We start from the raw sequence: 18,158 nt of genomic DNA on the forward strand, positions 1-18,158 counted from the left end.
CTTGTGTTAGACCCCACACACACACACACACGCACACAGAGGGAGGGAGAGAGGGAGTCGCAGCATGATCGCTACGAAGACAAACCCCCGAATACGTCATGGACGCCCTCCCGCTTCGCCCTCCTTCGTTTATGTCCGTGACGCTTAAGGATAGCGTCGATCTGTGCGTCGAGCGCTGCCCACGGGTCCTCCGCGGGCGGAGAATCTGACGCAAAATCGAAAGCGCCCGAGCGCGCGCCTTCAGCGGCCCCGGTTGCGGTGCGACGTATCGGCGGTGTCGGCGTCGAACCGCTCTGCAGGTGCGCTGGCACGGCCATCAGCGCGCTTTCGCAGAAGGGCAAGGACGGTGCGCGGGTGTCGCGGCGCAGCAGCAGGCATGGCGATGCGGATGGCCGGTTGGATCGCTGGGGAATAGGCGAGAGATGCGATTGTGAAAGCATTTCGGAAGACTGGAGAGGCAGGCTCGACGCCGCCCGCGCGCCCTTACCTCCTCGAATCAGGCGTGGCGCCGAGTGGAGAGACAGGTTGGCCATGGCTCGCTTCGTATCGGTCAGCCCGCTCTGTTCGCAAACGGACTGCACAAACTGCTCGTCTCGGAAGGCAGCCCCAGAGCGGAGGAGCTCGAGCTCGTTCATCACGCGCACGTCAGCCGCTGAGGCCATCAGATCCTGCAGCCGCACGTGAGACTGGGAAGCTTCCCGGTAGTCCCCGGAATCGCCAGCCGCCGCGTAGGGCGCCATCGGTGAGCCCGTATGCAATGACGCACTCATCAGACTCTCCTCCACACCAGAAAGCGGCTCTGCCACTCCGTACACGTTATCGTAGTGGCGACTTGGGGTGAAGGTGCACCCGGCGCGGAGCCGCTCCTCCTCCAGTTCGGCGAGATGCTGCAACCGTCTCTGCCGTGAGTCTACCCACTGCCCGTTACGGGCGAGGAATAGCTGCACGGCCTCGGGTAGCGGCTGATCCTTGCGAGCAGACGAAGAGAGCTGCGGCTCTGTCTTTACAGGCCGCGCCCCTGACGCATTCATTCCCTCTTTGGATTTCACTAGGCGCTCATAGACAGGTGTACCGCCTGTTTTGTGAAGCGCCATCCTCGCTGACCGCTTGGTGATCTGCGGGTGAAAGGTTTCCTCCACCGTCGCCTGCGCCCGCAGGCGTTCCCAGTTCTGCTCCTTGCGCGCCAACGCTGCCTCCAGCGACGCCATGAAGCGCGCATGGTGCTCTGCCATGGCGCGCCCATGCGGCTGCAGCGATGTGGAACGCTGAGGGGGTGCGCTTCCCTCTGTGGCATCGGCGTCGTCGCCTCGCCGTGGCACTGAAGACGTCCGTGCGCTGCCGGCGGCGCTCTCCTGCCTCTCCCTCTGGCGCTCTCGCAGGTAGTGCGACAACATAAATTCGAGCCCGGCCCGGCGCAGCTCTGCACGTAACTCTTCCTGCTTCTCCCTCGGCAGGTGGTCGAAGCTCACGCGGTGCCCGTCCTTCATCGCTGTTGGCATCGCGTTGGGGCGAAAAAGCGGTCGCCCTGTTGCGCACTCGAAGCGTTCCGCCTCGGGGTCATGATAGCGTGCCTGCAGCTTCGCCGCGTTCTGCTCGCGCTGTTCCGCGTCCTGCTCGACTCGACTTAAGAATCTCTTCACCGTGCCCCGGAAGCTTTTGGTCACGCGAGCAGCAGACGTGTTTTGCGGCTGCGGGAGAAGCGATGGTTCACCCGACGGCCGTGTCTCCGAGCAGGGCCGGCGTAACCCGCGCAAGACAGCCTCCTGCTCCTCCACGATCGTGGAAGTGAGTGGCATGCCCAGCAGCTGCAAAGGCGACGCTGCAGGTTCCGCCAGCGCATGTGAAGGCGCCGATGAGCCTTCCTCTCTCGCCTGCGAATCTTCATTTGGCCGTTTTGCCTCCCACAAGAGCGGGCGGGATTTGAGCCGCTCTTGAACGCTCCGCTGTGCCAGCAGACGCCGGCTTCTCTCCGTGATCGCCTCACCAGGGGTCGATATGCCGCTATGCGCTGCTGCCGCAGCCCACTGCTCTGTCTCCATCTCGGCGAGCTGCTCACACCTCCGACGAAGCCGACGGTCCACCTCTGCCTTCCATTCCACACACCTCTGCATGAAGTTCTTCGCACCCTTGGCCTCCCTGCACAGCACCATCCTAGACACCGCCGGGCGGAACGTACAGGCGCCAAGCTCCTCCTGCACCACCGCCTGCGCACGAGTAGCTCGATGGGCAGCATCCAATTCGCGCTTTTTGCACGCCGCCTCGTAGAGCTCCTCGCACTTCGCGCGCCCCGCTTCACTGGCCTTCCGTAGCGCTGCTCGGCGATGATCGTGACGACGAAGGTCTGAGAGCTGCTCTAGAATGTAAAGCAGCGAATGAGCCGAGGCATCCTCGGTGGAGGAAGTCGCGAGCGCCGCTGCCTCTTTCCGCGTCGCACACATCTCTTCGGCGGCACAGTACAGCACGAGCAACCCGACAGGCAAGTCAAGCGTGGTGAGTGACGGCAGTGCGGTGAGAAGCGTGCCCTTCTTGTTCGCGCAAGTCGCCGCCCTGTCCGCAGGCGTGTCAGCTCCCAGAATGCCGCGCAGCAGCGCCGCAGCGTACGCAGTTGTGGCGCCGCCACTCTTGCTTGTTCGCATTGGCGGTATTGCTGCAGAGGAGCTCCGTCCGCGACCCGCACTCTGCCGCGCTGAGCACGAAGCGGTGCGGGATGCTGTTCGCGTGCATCTCCGCCGTGGCCCCTCCCCTTTCGCAGGCGGTCTTTGGGCGATCGGGGACACATCCGCGACGTTACCGGCGGTGGCGTGAACATGCGGCAAGGTTGGTTCCTGGTATGATGGCGAGGTAGCTGTGTCTGTGACAGCAACGACGAGGGGCCCCGCAGGAGTGGTGGTGAGCGCAGGAAGAGGCGCTCTACTACTCGCCACGGCTGCAGAGGGAATAGGAGGCTGCGCAGGCACCGCTGCGGCTGAGCCTCGAGGAGGCAAGCTTCCGGCTCGTACACTCGATCGTGCTTCTCGAGAGAGAGAGGATACGGAGGTGAGATCTGCAGGCGCGGTCGCCTCCTTCGGGCGCCTAACAGCAGCTGCAGTTGCTTCCCCCGCCCTCTCGTCCGTGCCCTCGTGCGCCGCCGGCGCGAAATTGGCGATTGGCAGCTGCACTCGCACTGCACTGCTGGAGCTACAGCAGCCCGCAGGCCCATCCAGAAGCTCCTCCAAGGTGGGTATCTCAGGCGTCCCGACTGCAGTAGCAGGAGTCACGAAAAACGCGGCGGCGCTACTGGTGTCGCGTCCTTCCACTCGAGGTGAAGAGCGAGAACTAGAAGAGGTGGGGTTCACGTTGGCTGTTACCGCGGAGGGCTGCCCTTCAGCACCGCGACTGTGGCCGTCGCTCTCGCCGCTGAGTGCAAGGGCATGCATGGCTAGAGCGGGGGTGGCTTCATCGAACCGCGCCAAAGTCGCGGTGGATGCCACACCATCACGCAGCGGTGGGCTTCCTAATTCCATCGCGATATCTGCACGGCACTACTGCGCAATACTATCTTCTGCACTTCCCCTCCGTCTCTCCCTTCACTCCCTTTCCCTCTCTCTCTGGCGTAGCCTCGGCCTCACCCCCCACCCCAGCACGAGTTGCGCGCCGTTGCGGTGCAGAAGACGGAGAGGAGTTGAAGGCAGGGAAGCGGGGGGGCAGAGGGGAGGGGGAAAGAGGGGAGGGGGAAAGAGGGGGACGAGGCACGCCCTCAAAAGATGTGAGCAGCCCAGCACGCAGAGCACGCCAATATACATATATAAAGGGCGAAGAGTAAAACTGTGGCCACCACTCCCCTCCCATTCTGTGGCTGTCCCCCTTTGCCCTCAAGTCTTACGTGCCTCTTCCAGTGCGCAGAATGGCACGCAAGCGTAGGCGGCGCCCGTGGTGGATAAAGCGGGGGAGGGAGGGGGGCGTCAAGGGCCGGTGTGAACGGTCAAAAAGCGAGGGCCGCGGGGTTACAATCGCCTCTACATGAGAGGGTGGGGAAGAAATAGCGGGGGAGGGAGGGGGAGGAAAGAGAGGGGAGGGTTGCAGCGCAGGTGAAGTGCATAGAGTCGTCATGAGACATGTGCCACACGTTTTGGGCGCGCTCCTCCCGCTCTGCGCGTATGCATGTCGACGAGGCAAAGCAGCGAGAGGCCGGCGAAGGTAAGCAGAGAAATAAGGCGAGCCAGCAAGAGGGAAAAGGCAAAGGCAGTCGACACCGCAGCGAGCGCGTGAGCTTTTCATTCACAGGCGGAGGGCGGGGAAGGGAAGAGGACGCGGCACGCATATATGAGGTACTCGCACGGCGCCATATCCTTTACTTAATGGTGCATACACGCACGCACAGGGCAGAGCAAAGTGCGGTACCCAATACGTGCAGTCGGCACGAGTAAGAGGCCCTCAAGCATGGAGACGCCGCGGGCGTAGAAGGCGCCTTCGCCATGGCTACTCGGCACATGCCTCGAGTAAGGGAGAAGTCGTCGCCGAGCGCCGCTGCGTGTGTCTAGGGGGGAGGGGGAACGCGGACAAATTTGCCGCCCACTTCATCCAGCCAGCCGAGACAAAAACGCGTACTCGCGCTCGCGTCACGCTCCGTCGCCCTCAAGCTCCCGTATGAAGAGTGATTTGCGCCTTGGCTTCTGCCGCTGGCCAGGGAAGAAGGGCGGTGGAGGTATGGCGCTTGCGACGCCACTACCCACTCCAGCGTGAGCAGCTGCACCACTCCCACAGCCACGCACCGTCCCCTCGTTGTGCTCCACGACATCGCCAATGGTGAAGGTGCTCCGTGGGAGCGACGGGGCGTGGCACAGGACTGCCTCAGCACCACAAGGCTCATCACACGAGCCCAGTTCAACGGGAGAGGTCGCTTGGCGTGGTGCGGTCGAAGCCCCGAAAATGGCCGAGGACAACTCAGCTGTATCCTTCACGTTGGCAGCGAATTGCACGTGCCGCTCTTTCCGTTGAGAGGGTGTTGCGGCGGAAGCCGCGGATGAGGACCCCGAGGAGCCATCCTCCTCCTCTGCCAGCGCCGCCCTAGTGAGGGGCAGCGCAGAGGTGCGAGCAGTCACCGAAAGCGACGACGTCGGTGCGGGCTCGCCAATCACCTCGCGAGGAGAGAAGAGAGTCGCCACCTGCGCATGCGGAAGTGCGTTGCTTACTATGCTGGACGCCGCCAACGATCTCGCGGCTGCCACACCAATGTCACCAGGGGTTTGATAGGCAACTGCCTCCCTTCTGCCAGTTGGCGGTCCGTCGTTGCCGGCTGCACTGGCGTCAATGACAGATGAAGCGCCATGCGACTGAGGAGCCACGGGGGCAGTGGGCACCGCTGTGGGAGCCTCTGTGAGAGGTGAGGCGGACACGGTTGTGCCCTCAACAGCATTCGATCTGTCGTCGACTGCAGCAGCATTTTTGCTTCGCTTCTCCAGCTCTGCTCTCACTCGCCTTTCCTTCTTGGCGATCATGCGCTCCGTCATGACACGCTCCACGTATTCATCGTCATTGAGGCGGTCGCCCAGCTCGGCCTCCAGCGCAATGAGTTCGTCTTCAGTAAGCTCGTCCAGTTCATCAAAGGTGGCGAGCGCCGCGTCAATGTTAGAGTAGCCCAGCAACGACTCAGAAGCCGCGGGCGATGAGGTCGCGTTTGGTGGCTTTGGCGACAGCAACGGGCTGGAGCTGCGCTCCGATGAAGCGAAGTGGGGAGACGCAGCGGCACGCACCGCGTTGGGTGTCCCTGAGACATCCGGTGCGCTCGCCAATGCCGGAGGCGGCGAGGAATGTGTGGCGACCTTGGATCGCTGCTGCGGTGCCTGGGATGTCGGCGACGACTGCGGCAGCGGCTGAGCAGTCGCCGCTCGCACCTCCCTCTCCGCCAGCAACTGCGCGACGGCATCTTGCGCCTCGGGCAGCTCAGACAGGAACAGCTTCTGCTTCGCCGTGAGGACGTTCTGCTCCTGCTGCAGGACCTCGCTCTCCCGACGAAGGAAGTCGATACGCCGGCCAGCGATCTCCGAAGCCTGAACGGCACTGCGCTCCACGAACCAGCCGTCGCCCAGTAGTACCAGAATGTTGTTCGTCGCGTTCAGCTCCGCAGGGTAGTAGGCAAGACCACCAGCGACAGGGGCCAAGACGCGTCTGCGACTGCGCTCTGTCAGCGTATGAAGAGTGTCCTTGAGGGCGGTGTACTCGCGCAGCTTCTCTTGTACTCGCCGTAGCTGCCCTTCGTTCTGGCGCAGCAGGTAGAGGTACAGCTCCGCCCCAGTGAGCACCTCCCCTTCACCGTACTCATCCGTGGGCATCGCAACGTCGAGCAACTACACGAATAGCGCGAAGAGGGAGAAAAAACGCCAGGGCTGTCGCGCCAAATCCTCCAGCCCGCGCGTGCTCCACTGAGGGGCATGTTGGAACGCATTCGATCGGCAGGAAAGAGGAGTAAAACAAAAAGGGGGAGATGAGTTTCGACGCGCGCGCGCGTGTGTGTGTGTGCGTGTGAAAGGAACAGAAGCCATCGGTGGCAGAGGTGGCCGGAGAAGTACAGGTGCACAGAGAGGTGGAGAGAGAGGGAGGCAGAGTATGCGGGCGGAGACAGGCCGTTCTTGATAAGCGGCAGCAGCGCCGAAGCGCACGCACTACGTCAACAAGCGCCGCGCCTCTTTTGTCGGGGCACGAGAGAGGCTGCTGAATGGCTCCTCACACTAGGCCGTCCAACTCGGTGGCCTGACGCATATACGGCCCTGGGCTGCAGACGCTGCTGCAGATGATCTGCATGTGCACTCTCCCTCTTCCTCCCTTCTCGCTGTTCGGTGGCTCCTTGCGCCACTCCGGCTGGTGCCATACTATGTGTATATGTGCTCCGGTGCAACTTTTTCCTGCCGGTACACATCGCAAGGGGAGCGTGAAGAAAAGGAAGGCGTTCACCATCGTCGTGGCCATCCAAACTTCTACTTCCACACGCGTTCTCCTCACGAGCCGTCACCATTGCGGCGGCACCGGAGGACACACACGCACGAGAAGCGGATGATCGGAGCGAATAGGCTCATCCATGAGCCGCTGTCGCAACGGTGGCGGAATCCTCGAGAGGGATAGGAGGGAGATAAGAAGAGTGGCGCGCTCACCATGGCCGGTATGTGTGGCAGTGTGACTCTCGCTGGCGCCGTCGCGCCACACCTCCCAGTCTGCCTCGTTGTGCTCGCGTAATGGGTCCTTTCGTGCATCGGGTGCGCGCATCCTACATGGCCGGAGGTCAAGGCGAAAGAAAGAGAAACAGAAGTCGGCCACAACTCAGACAGGCGCCCAGCCAAAAGGGGAAGAGAGAGGAAGTGCATCCTCGAAGGCGCCCCCCCTCCTATCCGCCAATGGCCAGCGTGCGCCTCCGCGCGTCATGGCACACAAAATAAGATGGCGCGTGCGGACGCGATAGGGAAAGAAAGTGCGGCAGCACGGAAAGAGCCGCATAGAGGTGCAAAGGTTATGCGGCACATAACGCGAAAAGGGGCAAGAAAATGAGATGGGCATGCACGGGTACTCTCAAGCACACGCCTTCTGCGCATGTGCCGAGCCGGAAGACACGGCGATGAGGGTGTCCATCCGAATCTTCTCCGCCAATCGGTTGCAGTCGTCGCGCAAGTCGTTGTCATACGGGGTGATGCGCAGAGCCCGCTCGAGGTAGCCGTGTGCCTTGTGGTACTCCTTCATGCCGCACAGGGCGGCTGCGCTGCGCACATACGCCTTGAGGAGCATGTAGACATGGCCGCTCTGCTCACTCAATGCTTTTGCCGCTGCACGGCGCTTACGGACAAGGGCGTCTTTGTTGCTTGCCTCCTCCACCCCCTGCGCTGCAGTCGCCGCTTTGGGCGCTGCCCAGTCAGCCTCCTCCTCGTCCTCTTCATCGTCACTGTCGAGTTGATCAGCTGCGAGGCCGCCGGGCTGCTCCAGCGCAGCCGCCACTTCACCACAGAGCTCCACGATTTCATCGCAAATTTTCAGGGCTTGCTTGAACTTGCCCGCATGCAGCAGCACCGCCGCGAGGTTTCCCTTTGCCTTCATGTGAAACGGCTCCTCCTCGAGGATGGCGCTGTAGGTGGCCTCCGCCGCCTCGTACGAACCCCGGTAATACTGCGCCGCTGCCTCCTGCATACGGGTGGAAAGAGGGTCGGCGCGTGCATCCTCCTCAGCGATGCCGCGCTCCTTCATCCGAGCCTCCACCATTGACAAGTCGGCAGCCACATCGTCGTCACACGTCGGGTCTCGGTAGGCGTTCGCCATGCGCAGATCCGAGACGCCACTTTTGAGGTCGTCTGCCCAGCAGTAGGCAGCGCCGCGGCGAGCATAGAGCTTCGTCATCAGCCCTCGGTATCGCTCCTGCGTAACCTCGCTCGCCGGCGTGTTGGCCAGCATCGTCAGCGCTAGCGAGCAGTCCTCGATCGCCTTCTTGTACTCGGCCAGGTGCAGGTAGCACGCGGATCGATTCATGACGCAGGTCAAGAAGGCGCCGTCGCGCTTGATGGACTCCGAGTACGCATTAGCCGCCGCCTTCCACTGCTGCGCGCGGTAACACTTGTCTGCCCGCTCCTTCCAGAACATGGGTGTGTCCTCGATCGAGACCGGCTTGTAGCGGCTCTGTCGGTAGTACTCCTCGTCCCCACGCGAGCGCGTCGGCATCGAGAACGCTTTCGGCGTAAAGTCGATGGTGACGTTGAGGGTATCCGCCTGCCGAATCGCCGGCGGCGTGGCAGTCGACAGGGACGACGCGGGTGCTGCCGGCAGAGCAGTCTGAGGCAATGGCAAATTTGGCGGTGATGGGGCGGCGGTGGCAGCAGCAGCAGCAGCGGCAGCAAAGATGCCCGCCGCGTACTCCGGCGCGCCCTCCGCTGTGGTATTCACAGGTGATGACAGGGAAGCGGAAGCTGCGCCCGCCGCTGGAGGCGTGCGGCCGTCTTCCCAGGCGTACAGCTCTGCCTCAGCAGCATCTTTCTCCGCTTTCACTCGCTTCTCGATCAGCGCGCGCTGCGCCTTTTCCACGTCCCACTGAGCCTCCAGCATACGCCGCTTCTCCGCCTCACGCTGCGCCACACGAGCGTCCAGCTGCTCGCGATACCGCTGCTGCGCTCGTTGCAACGACTCTTGTCGCCGCTGCATTAATGCCTGTTTTCCAAACGAAGACTGGCACACGCTAAGAGCTGCCCATACAAGGTCCACCTCCACCTTGCGCAGCTTGACGTGCAGAATCACGCCATCCTGTGCGTCCGTGAAGTGCTGTGTGGACTTGGCTGAATCGATCTCGTGCAGCAGGTCGAGCGCCAGCAAATACTGCGGCGGCGCATTCACCTTCACAAAAACATCGGCAATCAGAACATCTACCGCGTCCTTCCTGCAGCCTTTGATGACGATCTCCAGAAGCACGTCCTCGCCCGTCTGATCCCACGTGAACTGCAGCTTCACCGGCATTCTTGTCTATGTGGGCAGTTGTGGGGGGGAGGGGGAGGGGGAGGAGGAGGCAGCGTGAGTGCACGTGCCAGCCGTTTTCACGAGTGAATCCACCCTCGCTACTTTTTCTGCTTGCCCTATAGGGGCCAGAGGCTTCGGTGACGATTCGATTGGAATCGTACCCTGGCGCCTATGTATGTACGAGCGTAGGTTGGCGGGCACGTGTGTGTCTGTGTGTATGTGTAGCGCTTGCTTCTCCCCAGCGAAAGGGAGAGGGAGACGCGCTAGCGCGCATGAAAAGCGCCCGCACGTATGTGGGCGTGGAGGAGCATAAGAGAAATAGTGTATCGAAAGTGTACGCCAGTCAGCGGGAAAAAGAGACGGAGGAGGGGGAAGGGAGGGGGCGAAGGTGAGCAGATTGTATTCGCGATGGTTCAGATTCTAGCGTGCCACCCCACCGACTTCTCGCTTCGAGCTCGATGCTATCAGACAAACGGATACACCTGCCGTTCGACGCGCGAGCCCGCCTGCGGTGAGCACCGAGTCCACGCACGCCTGCGCGAAGCATCGCGTCATGCTCTGTCGACTCTACGAGGGAAGGAATGGAAAAAGATGACGTCGAGGTGAGGACAAAAGGTCATGCAGAAGAGGGGGTACGAGTGTGTGTGTGTGTCTGTGTGTGCGACTGTTCTCAGGGTTAACCATGAAGTCCCCTCTCGAAGAAGCAAACACAAGCAGTGCAGATATACGCAAACAGAAAACAGTGTGCACCCACACATGCACCGGTAGCACGCAGAGCAACAGCGCCCAGGACGACGCACACGAGTCTAAGGGCGGTAAGATATGTGCGCCTCATCCAAGTCGAGTGGCCCAAGAGCGAGGAGAGGATTGTCGTAAGAGAAGGCAAGGCGAAAGCAACGGGGAAGAGTGCGCAGCCTTGCCCTGGGGGAGAACACTTTGAGGGGCGGCGGGCGAGCGCACACACGTGAAAAAAGAGGGGAGGAGAAAAAGAGGGGAAGCTCACCCGAACAGAGAGGGAGAGGAGAGCGACCCCCACAGGCACATAGCACAGATCCACACCGGCACGCAAGGGGAGCATCACCATCACCATCATCCGCATCAGCAACCTCCCTGGCGAGAGCATGCAGCTTTGCCCTTCTGTTTTCACTTTGCTTGAAGCAGGCCATCCTTGCACGCACGCATGCACACACACACACTGGACCACTGGTACATGTTTGTGGATATAAACGCACTCAGAGAAAGAGAGAGGCCGTAAGAGACGACATGGAGGCAGTCGAAGGGACCCTTCAGAAGCCGAGACCATCCCTGTCGGCTGCATACTCCTGCGGGTACCAACACAAGCACAGGCGTGTGTGTCATGCGCGCTCGCCACCAGCGTTCCCCCTTTGCCCTCGTTCTTCCCCCGGCTGCGTGGCCGCGCTCCCTTGCAGCAGCGGAAACCATAGTGCTTTCCCCCACACTTCTTCGGCTCGCTACCGCAGGGTACCCTTGCGTCGCGACATCAGATGGGCTGCGCTGCTCACCGCTTGGGTAGCCAAACTGCCGGCATTTTGCCAGCCGCGCCGAAGCGTTCCCTGCGTCTTGGCGAGGTGGTAGCTGAGGATATCCCAGAAGTTCACCGTCTCGCTGGCGCTGCGGTACATGACGTAGAAGGGAGGAAGCCCATCGCTGAGGCAGCGGTGCTCATCGCAGTACGCTCCAAATAGAACCGCCTGCTTCAAGCTCAGCTCTTCGCCAGAGGTGTGCTGCGCATTCCTCTCCTCGCCTGCCGTCCCCTCTGTGTGCCGGCCGCTGGAAGAGTGGTTCGTGATCATCAGCACGTTATGGCGCGCCTCCACTATCCTCTGCTGGCTGTCGCGGCACATTTGGTAGCACACGCGGCACAGCGGCTCCCAGCCAAGCGAGTAACGCTGACCCTCGCACTTGACGTCAGGCCCCAGGCCTCTTTCGGCACAGCACTTGGGGCAGAAGAGCTGTCCGCACCGCCCGCACATAACACGCGTGACGGTGGCAGAGAAGGGCGTGTGGCAGTCTGCCGCGGCGCAGGCGACGCTGTAGCGCGGGACGCAGAGGTACTGGGCGGGGTCCATGACCCGCTCCCGGTACGCCTGGCGATCCATAACCTCCAGTGTATGCAGCAGCGCGCTCGACTCACTCACAAGGTCATTGAGCCTCTGCAAGGCAGGCATGTTCTCGTCCGCGGCAGCCTTCCAGGCAGCTTTCGTTTTCGCAAAGAAGGCAGTGCCAAGCATAGACGCGTCCATGGCGCGCACCCGGTTGGCAAGAAGAAGGTCGCGAACGCGCATCCGAACGAAAGCGTTACGCTCGAGCGTGGGAGGAGGCCTCGACGTCACCACAGACTGCGGAGATGAGGAAGAAGCGGAGGGCGCTGGTGCGGTCGGAGCGACGGCTCGCTTCTTTGTCTGAGGGGGGCCGGCCATGGTGTGTGCCTCCGCACTCATTGTCTTGCTTCCGGGTGTCATCCGTGGTTGAGGCGGAGCCATGGGGTGCCGTGACCTTTTCTCCTCCTCCTGTCGTGAGCGCCGCCGCCGCGCCTCCTTCGCGAGCACCATACGCGAAAAGGTGGTGAAAGAGCGAATTTCGTCCTCATCCTCGTCGCTCTCTGTGGTGCTGGCAGGGACGGCATTCTCACCTGGTGGAAGTGGGCTGCCACCCGCCTTCACCGCGTCAGTAGCGCCCGTGTGTGTCGTGGCGCTGGTTACGGTGATGGTAGCGCCCGAGTCCCCTTGCAACGCCTGCCGGGCAGAGCTAGGAATCCAGTGGTCTGTTCTATACTCGAGCTCCACTGTACATCCAGTCGGCAAGCCGGACGCTTTGTTGGTGGCGGCGGCGATGGTGGCCAGTCGCGAAGAGGAAGAGAGATCAGAGGCGCCGCTGCGCGTCGCTTCCCCAGTGGTAGAAGCAGCGGTGGCTATTGCGGAGGGCACCATCTCCTCCAGCGAGATCACAGGTGGCGTTTGCTCATCAGTCGAGGGCATCAGCGGGACAGCATCCAAAGCGAAAAAGTGGGCGGGGGATGCACCGGGCCCGCCACCGACAGCGGCTCCGAGGGCATCGAGTGTAACCGCGTTCCCTTCGAAAAGAGCGGTTGCCCTCGAGGTAGCGGACATGTCAGAGAGGGCAGGCATGGCTTTCGCCGCAGGCCCCTGTGATACCGCCTCCACTGCGGATAAAATCCTCTCCTCCGCACTCTTACGCTGCATCGCATCAGCGCTGCCGCCGTGGTGCTGGTCGGCGCCTTCGTCTTCGTCGCAGCCTGTATCGTCAGCGAAGTGCACTTTATGGAGCGCAGCCCGAGCACTTGCCGCGCCATCTGCCTCGTCGCCCTCGTCGGAGTGCATGAGCACAAAGTCCTCGACGCAGGTGAGCTCAAACTCGTCGTGAAGAGCTTTCAGCTCCTGCGCAGTCAGCCTCTCGACGGCGCGGTCGATCTCCACCTCCGAGATGAGCGGGGGGGGCTTGCGCACGGTGAATGGGTCGATGCGGACGCTGCGAAGACTGCTGCCCTCGGGCACCCTCCCGGTGGCGGAGGACCCGTCACGGAAGCGGTCCCAGAATGCCAGGAGGCTTTCAATGGAGTCTAGTGCCGGGGCCACTGAGGAAAGGTAAGCGTGTGTGCGGTCGTGCAGCTCCTGCGCGTCGTGCGGCACGGCACGCTGTGGCGAGCCGTCAGAGGTGAGCGTCATTCTCACGGGTGCAGCAGCCACTGTGCAGGAATATATACACACATATATACACACAAATATATATATACTTATCTGTATAGTTGTGTATATATGTGCCAGCGTGGATGTTGATGTGCTGTGCGAAAGGTAGAGCGAGAGCCGAGGGAGTGCGTCACTGCAGGCGAACCCCCCAACAGCAGAATAGGGAAAAGAGAGAGAGAAATAGAACGTACGCGATGCTAAGCGCGAGTGAGCAGACGCTCTTCACGTCCTCCTAGAAGCGTGCACACGCCGCGCACCCGCGTACCTGCCTCCCACAGGACCAAAAAAGAAAAAAAGCGGAAGGCGAGAAAGAACAGGAAAGGCAAAGAGCGAAGACGAGTCGGGCGAAGCAGTGGCCCCACAGACAAACAAAAAGGGGAACACACAGTGGGAGGGGCACCACCACACACGAGAAATAAAACCTAAGCTGTGAGGTGCACACAAGCATACGCGCACGCACACGCGAAGGCCCGTACAGCGAAGGCGAAATGTGGGCAAGGACACAAGCAGCGGCAGCAGCAGCGGTGGAGAAGGTTCTTTGCGCAGCGTTGGTGGTCAATCAGAGGGGAAGTTCAGATGTGGGGGGAGGGGGAGGTCTGAGAGACGGTCGAGGAGGGGGTAAACATGTGCGAAGATAATAATGAAAAAAAAGAAAGGGAAGAAGAAAAGTAAAGCAGAAGTTTCAGTGATTGGCTGCGCGCGGGGGGGAGAAAGGGCGAGCGAGCCGGACCAGCGCGGCTGCGGTAGGTCGCACAATCCCTTCGCTTTGGGTGCGAGGAGCCGGACTCTTTCACTCCTTCTCCCCGCGTCGAGTGTTTTGATGCAGCTGATTTTTTTTCTGTTATAAGGTCGGATGCAAAGCTTCCGTCGAAGCACACAGACGTCTTATGAAGAGAGATGAGGTCGGTGCTTTGTGTGTGTGTGTGTGTGTGTGCGTATGAGTGATTCGGAGGGGCTAGAGAAGACAGCGACGTGTCCTGCGGCCAAAGCGCGCCAATGACGATGACAATCGGAAGAAGGACGTCTGCGGGAGAGAGACAGAGTGAGAGCGAGAGTGAGAGTGAGGGGAGAAAACGAATAAGACTGAAACTTTCACGGTGTTGCGTCGCTTTGGAAGAGGCGGTCGAACTCTTGCGCGCAGACAGCGACGGCAGCCGAGGTGGAATCTGCGAGTGGAAGGCAGCGCGAAAGTGACGGTTGGGGGAGGGGGGAATGATGGGAGTTGGAAGTGGGCGATACGGAGGGGAACGGGGGGAGGCCTTTTCGAAAGCTTCACCACACGGGAAAGCGTAGCAGCGTAATATGAGCCGCTCGCCCCTCCCCCAGAGCGACTACACACGACATGGTACAACGCAAGAGGGAGCGCGCCTCTCTCGCCATGACAGGCGAAGCGCACCGGATAGTATGCTACGGGCATGCGAGTGGCGATGCTGCTTTCCCATCTGTTAGCGGCCGAGAAGCTCAGCGCGAGCTGCAGCCTCATGTGCCAATTTTGCTCAACTGTCAATGCCATCAGTTCCTGGAAACACGCATGCGCTCTTCAGGGGGGGAGGGGGCCTTACTCACAGCGGACAGGTTACTTTTTCGTACCTCCGCTGTCGTCATTCTTCCTTGACAGTGAGACAAGAGACGTGCACCCCTCTATGGGGGTACTCGCTGATAAAATATGCGCACACACATCGACACAGAAGCTTACAGGCACACACCCGTGCGCACGGGCGCCGTGCGTTCAGGTAAGGGGCACTTTAGTTTTTTTTTGCGGGGAGGGCGGGGATGGCTGTGCGATGATGTCAAAAACAGAAAGAGAAAGGAACAGACGCAGGCGCCATCTGGCTAAAGACAAAGCAGATGGTGTGAGAGGGGTAAAAGAAATGGAGTCAAATAGAGCGACGGGAACGGTAGGAGGCTCGCGCGCTTTTCCGTGAGGCAAACAAGCCCCGCCCCATTCCTAACACACACGCACCAGCGCACACACGTACAAGTTCATATGTGCAGCCCTGCATCGAAGAGAAATGCAAGCAAGAAGGATGAATGAAAGCGACGCGGCGCGTTGAAAGGGGCCTAAAAGTGGAGCCAAAGGCGGCCAGCGGAGGGCAGAAACGGCATACGCACACCCCATACTAAAGGGGGAATGGCCCGGTGACGTCCTATGCAACATATCGTTACGGAGAAAGCGTCGACACCTACAAACCTTGCACAGACACACACACACGCATACACACACGCAGGCGCAGGCGCAGGCGGAATCCAGTGCAGCGTCACAAGCTAGCCACCATCATGCGATCCCTCTCTGCCCTTTGCCCTCTCTTACATGCGGGCGCATTCTATGCCTACTATGAAGAGCAACAGGCAACATAGTCATGAAGAAACAGCGCGCTGGCCTTATTCTTTCTTTCCTCGGCGTTTCCACTTGAGAGCATTAGCCCGGTCGCGCACCCTTTTTCCGGCTCTGTACTTCGAGCCGCCTCGCCTGATGCGGTGCAGTGTGAGACGAGCAGTACAACGGTGTGCCTACTCCACTACCTCAGCATCGGCTCCTGCCCCAAAGCCCTCCCAAGACCCCCTCGGAAGATGGTCTCACGGTCGTGCGCGCTGTGTGAGTCACCACCTAGCACATCTCTCTTTGGTTGGCTCAGGCGCACACACACTCGGCCAGAGTCATCCGCGTTAGGTATTTTAAGTAGTTACCACAAGAAACGCCACGTGAGATCGCGTCGTTCACCCCTTCCACCACCTGAATGCACGCAGCATCATTGCTACTGCAGACTGTGGAGCCCTGCTCACGAGACCTCCATTTATCTTCGACTCGAGTCATCGCCTTGAAGGCGAACTACACAAAGAAAAAAAATGAGCAGGGTCTGCCTGATGTGCGGCTCGAGCTCCCCCTGGCAGCGGATGCACGCACGTCGATCTCCCTTCGTATTCGGCCGGTTTCCAACCGTCATCGCCGCCCATTTCCCCGAGGAAACAGCAATGACTGACGCAGGCGACGCCGTAAAGAGTGTCGTGCGCAGGTGTCCGACTGCACTACCTCGCCTTACGCTGCGAAGGAGGAAAAGCTCCTCTACAAGCCGCTGGAGAGCCTCATGATGACTCGCAGGACACAGTGAACAAACGGGAACACAAGCAGCATGCCGTCTACACGGTCTAGCATGCCGCCATGCCCAGGGATAATGAAGCCCGCGTCCTTCACGCGCGCGCAACGCTTCAACATGGACTGAAGCAGATCTCCGCACACGCCCAGGACACCCATAATGAAGCCGAGGAGTAGCCACAGAGCGACGCTCTGGAACGCCGGGTCCACAACTTTGGCCGCCGGCGCGCTAAACAGCCCCTGGTAACAGAAAAACATGAGTCCCGCAAAGCTCACCGCGTTCACCGCCACTCCTGCCACGGCGCCTTCCACTGATTTGTTTGGGCTTATGGCAGGGTAGAGGTGATGCGGACTGCGCAGCACCACCTGCACGAGCCAGCTCGCCTCCTTTAGTGGTCGCTTTCTCGGCTGGTTCCCCGCCCCCGCGGCTGGCGACTCTTCGCAAGTCACGTCGTAGATCTGCCCGTATCGCTCCCGCAGCACCTTGAGGGTGCGCCCCACCGCCAGCGCGGAGATGTCGTTCGCAAAGTTTCCGATCAATGTCGAGCCAAGCCACGGTACACCAACGTTCGCGATGCGGTATACAAAGATCGGGGTGATGATGCCAGCAATCCAGAGGATGCCAAAGATGTCGAGACAGAAATCGAGTAACTGCTCCGTGGGCTGTCGCTCTGCGGTCATGCGCAACTCCATCAAGAGGAAGTAGTCGCGCTGTGCCTTGGCCACTCGTGCCTCCTTTGGCATATTCTGGTCCTTCAAAGGCAGGCCCGGCTCCACATCGAGCGCTGCTGCGGTCGTAGGAGTGCAACTTCCGCTACGAGCGCCATCGGACACACCCCGCAAGGTGCTCTGCGAGCCGAAGGGTAGCTCTCGGCTTAGCCGCTTCATCGCGTATTTCACCTTAAGCTTCAGTTGATTATGCGCGGTTAGCGTCACCACGACAAAGATGAGGAAGTAAAGCTCGAGCGCGATGAGAAAGACCCCCTCGCCCATGTATGCGGCAACTGCCAACAGCGCCCAGCCAAGGTGCTTCAGTATGCTATAGAGGGAGATAGGGGTCACTGGCAGGGGGTACTCCACGGGACAGAGTGGTACCCCTTCAATGCAGGGCGATGATGGCAGCGATTGCGCGACGGGGTCGAGCAGCATTGTGGAAGGCGGTATCGGCGATCGCGGTGTTGGCGTCGATGTATTCTCTATTGACATAATGAGTGCCACCTTGAGGTGGCGCTTGACGCCGCTCCACTCGATGCCGCACATGAACATCGTGAAGAAGATGAGGGCTGTGGCGCAACGCTCCGAATAACTGGCGAATGCGACGACGATGGGACCAACGACGCAGATCGTCACAGTCCTCATCTGGATGTTGGTGAGGCCGACCCGATTTCGAGCCAGGCTCGCTTTTGAAAGAGGGCCCGCAGCCACCCCATCGCCAGCCATGTGTCAGCCAGCGGAAGATGTGAGTATCGAACGAAAGGAAAGAAGGGGCGCTGTTGCAAGACGCGCCCGTGTGTGCCGACGACGGTAAGCACACGCGAAAAGTGGATCTGCAGGGACGCGCGAGTGTGTTCGTGCCGCGCTACCCACAGGCGCCCCATGCGACACCCCCCAGCATGGATATCTGTTCTTGAATAGATGATGGGAGCGAAGAGGGAGTAGCGCGGGCAAACGAGAGAGCTTATGGAGGAGGGCCTGGTGGGAGACGGCGAGTGGGTGGGAGGGGAAAAGTGTATAAGTGTGCGCAACGCCTCCGAGTCACGAGGGCAGTTGTAGTTCTTTCGTTTGCTGCAAGCCTTGCCTCTTTTTTTTCTGCTGACGTTTCAGTAGCTCGATTTTCTGGGGCCTCGCTCCTTTTCAGTGATAGGCCGTTAACGTAG

At 60.7% G+C, this 18,158-nt stretch overlaps 5 protein-coding genes across 5 annotated transcripts; all 5 read right to left on the bottom strand.

Moving 5' to 3' along the window:
* Positions 1–71: 71 nt before the first annotated feature.
* On the bottom strand, positions 72–3,503 carry LSCM1_01935 (uncharacterized protein; the record flags this gene model as incomplete). The annotated part of the gene is made up of 1 exon (XM_067319533.1): positions 72–3,503. The coding sequence occupies one exon, from the start codon at positions 3,501–3,503 to the stop codon at positions 72–74; it is 3,432 nt and encodes a 1,143-aa protein (XP_067176082.1).
* A 1,095-nt stretch (positions 3,504–4,598) lies between these two features.
* On the bottom strand, positions 4,599–6,311 carry LSCM1_01936 (uncharacterized protein; the record flags this gene model as incomplete). The annotated part of the gene is made up of 1 exon (XM_067319534.1): positions 4,599–6,311. The coding sequence occupies one exon, from the start codon at positions 6,309–6,311 to the stop codon at positions 4,599–4,601; it is 1,713 nt and encodes a 570-aa protein (XP_067176083.1).
* Positions 6,312–7,539: 1,228 nt separating this feature from the next.
* Positions 7,540–9,459, bottom strand: LSCM1_01937 (uncharacterized protein; the record flags this gene model as incomplete). The annotated part of the gene is made up of 1 exon (XM_067319535.1): positions 7,540–9,459. One exon carries the CDS (start codon positions 9,457–9,459, stop codon positions 7,540–7,542), a length of 1,920 nt encoding a protein of 639 aa, XP_067176084.1.
* Positions 9,460–10,931: 1,472 nt separating this feature from the next.
* On the bottom strand, positions 10,932–13,166 carry LSCM1_01938 (uncharacterized protein; the record flags this gene model as incomplete). Its single annotated transcript, XM_067319536.1, has 1 exon — positions 10,932–13,166. The coding sequence occupies one exon, from the start codon at positions 13,164–13,166 to the stop codon at positions 10,932–10,934; it is 2,235 nt and encodes a 744-aa protein (XP_067176085.1).
* Positions 13,167–16,251: 3,085 nt separating this feature from the next.
* LSCM1_01939 (uncharacterized protein) lies at positions 16,252–17,721 on the bottom strand (the record flags this gene model as incomplete). Its single annotated transcript, XM_067319537.1, has 1 exon — positions 16,252–17,721. The coding sequence occupies one exon, from the start codon at positions 17,719–17,721 to the stop codon at positions 16,252–16,254; it is 1,470 nt and encodes a 489-aa protein (XP_067176086.1).
* Between the last annotated feature and the right edge of the window lie 437 nt (positions 17,722–18,158).

The sequence above is a fragment of the Leishmania martiniquensis genome, chromosome 32, assembly GCF_017916325.1.
Source record: "Leishmania martiniquensis isolate LSCM1 chromosome 32, whole genome shotgun sequence".
Taxonomy (NCBI): domain Eukaryota; phylum Euglenozoa; class Kinetoplastea; order Trypanosomatida; family Trypanosomatidae; genus Leishmania; species Leishmania martiniquensis.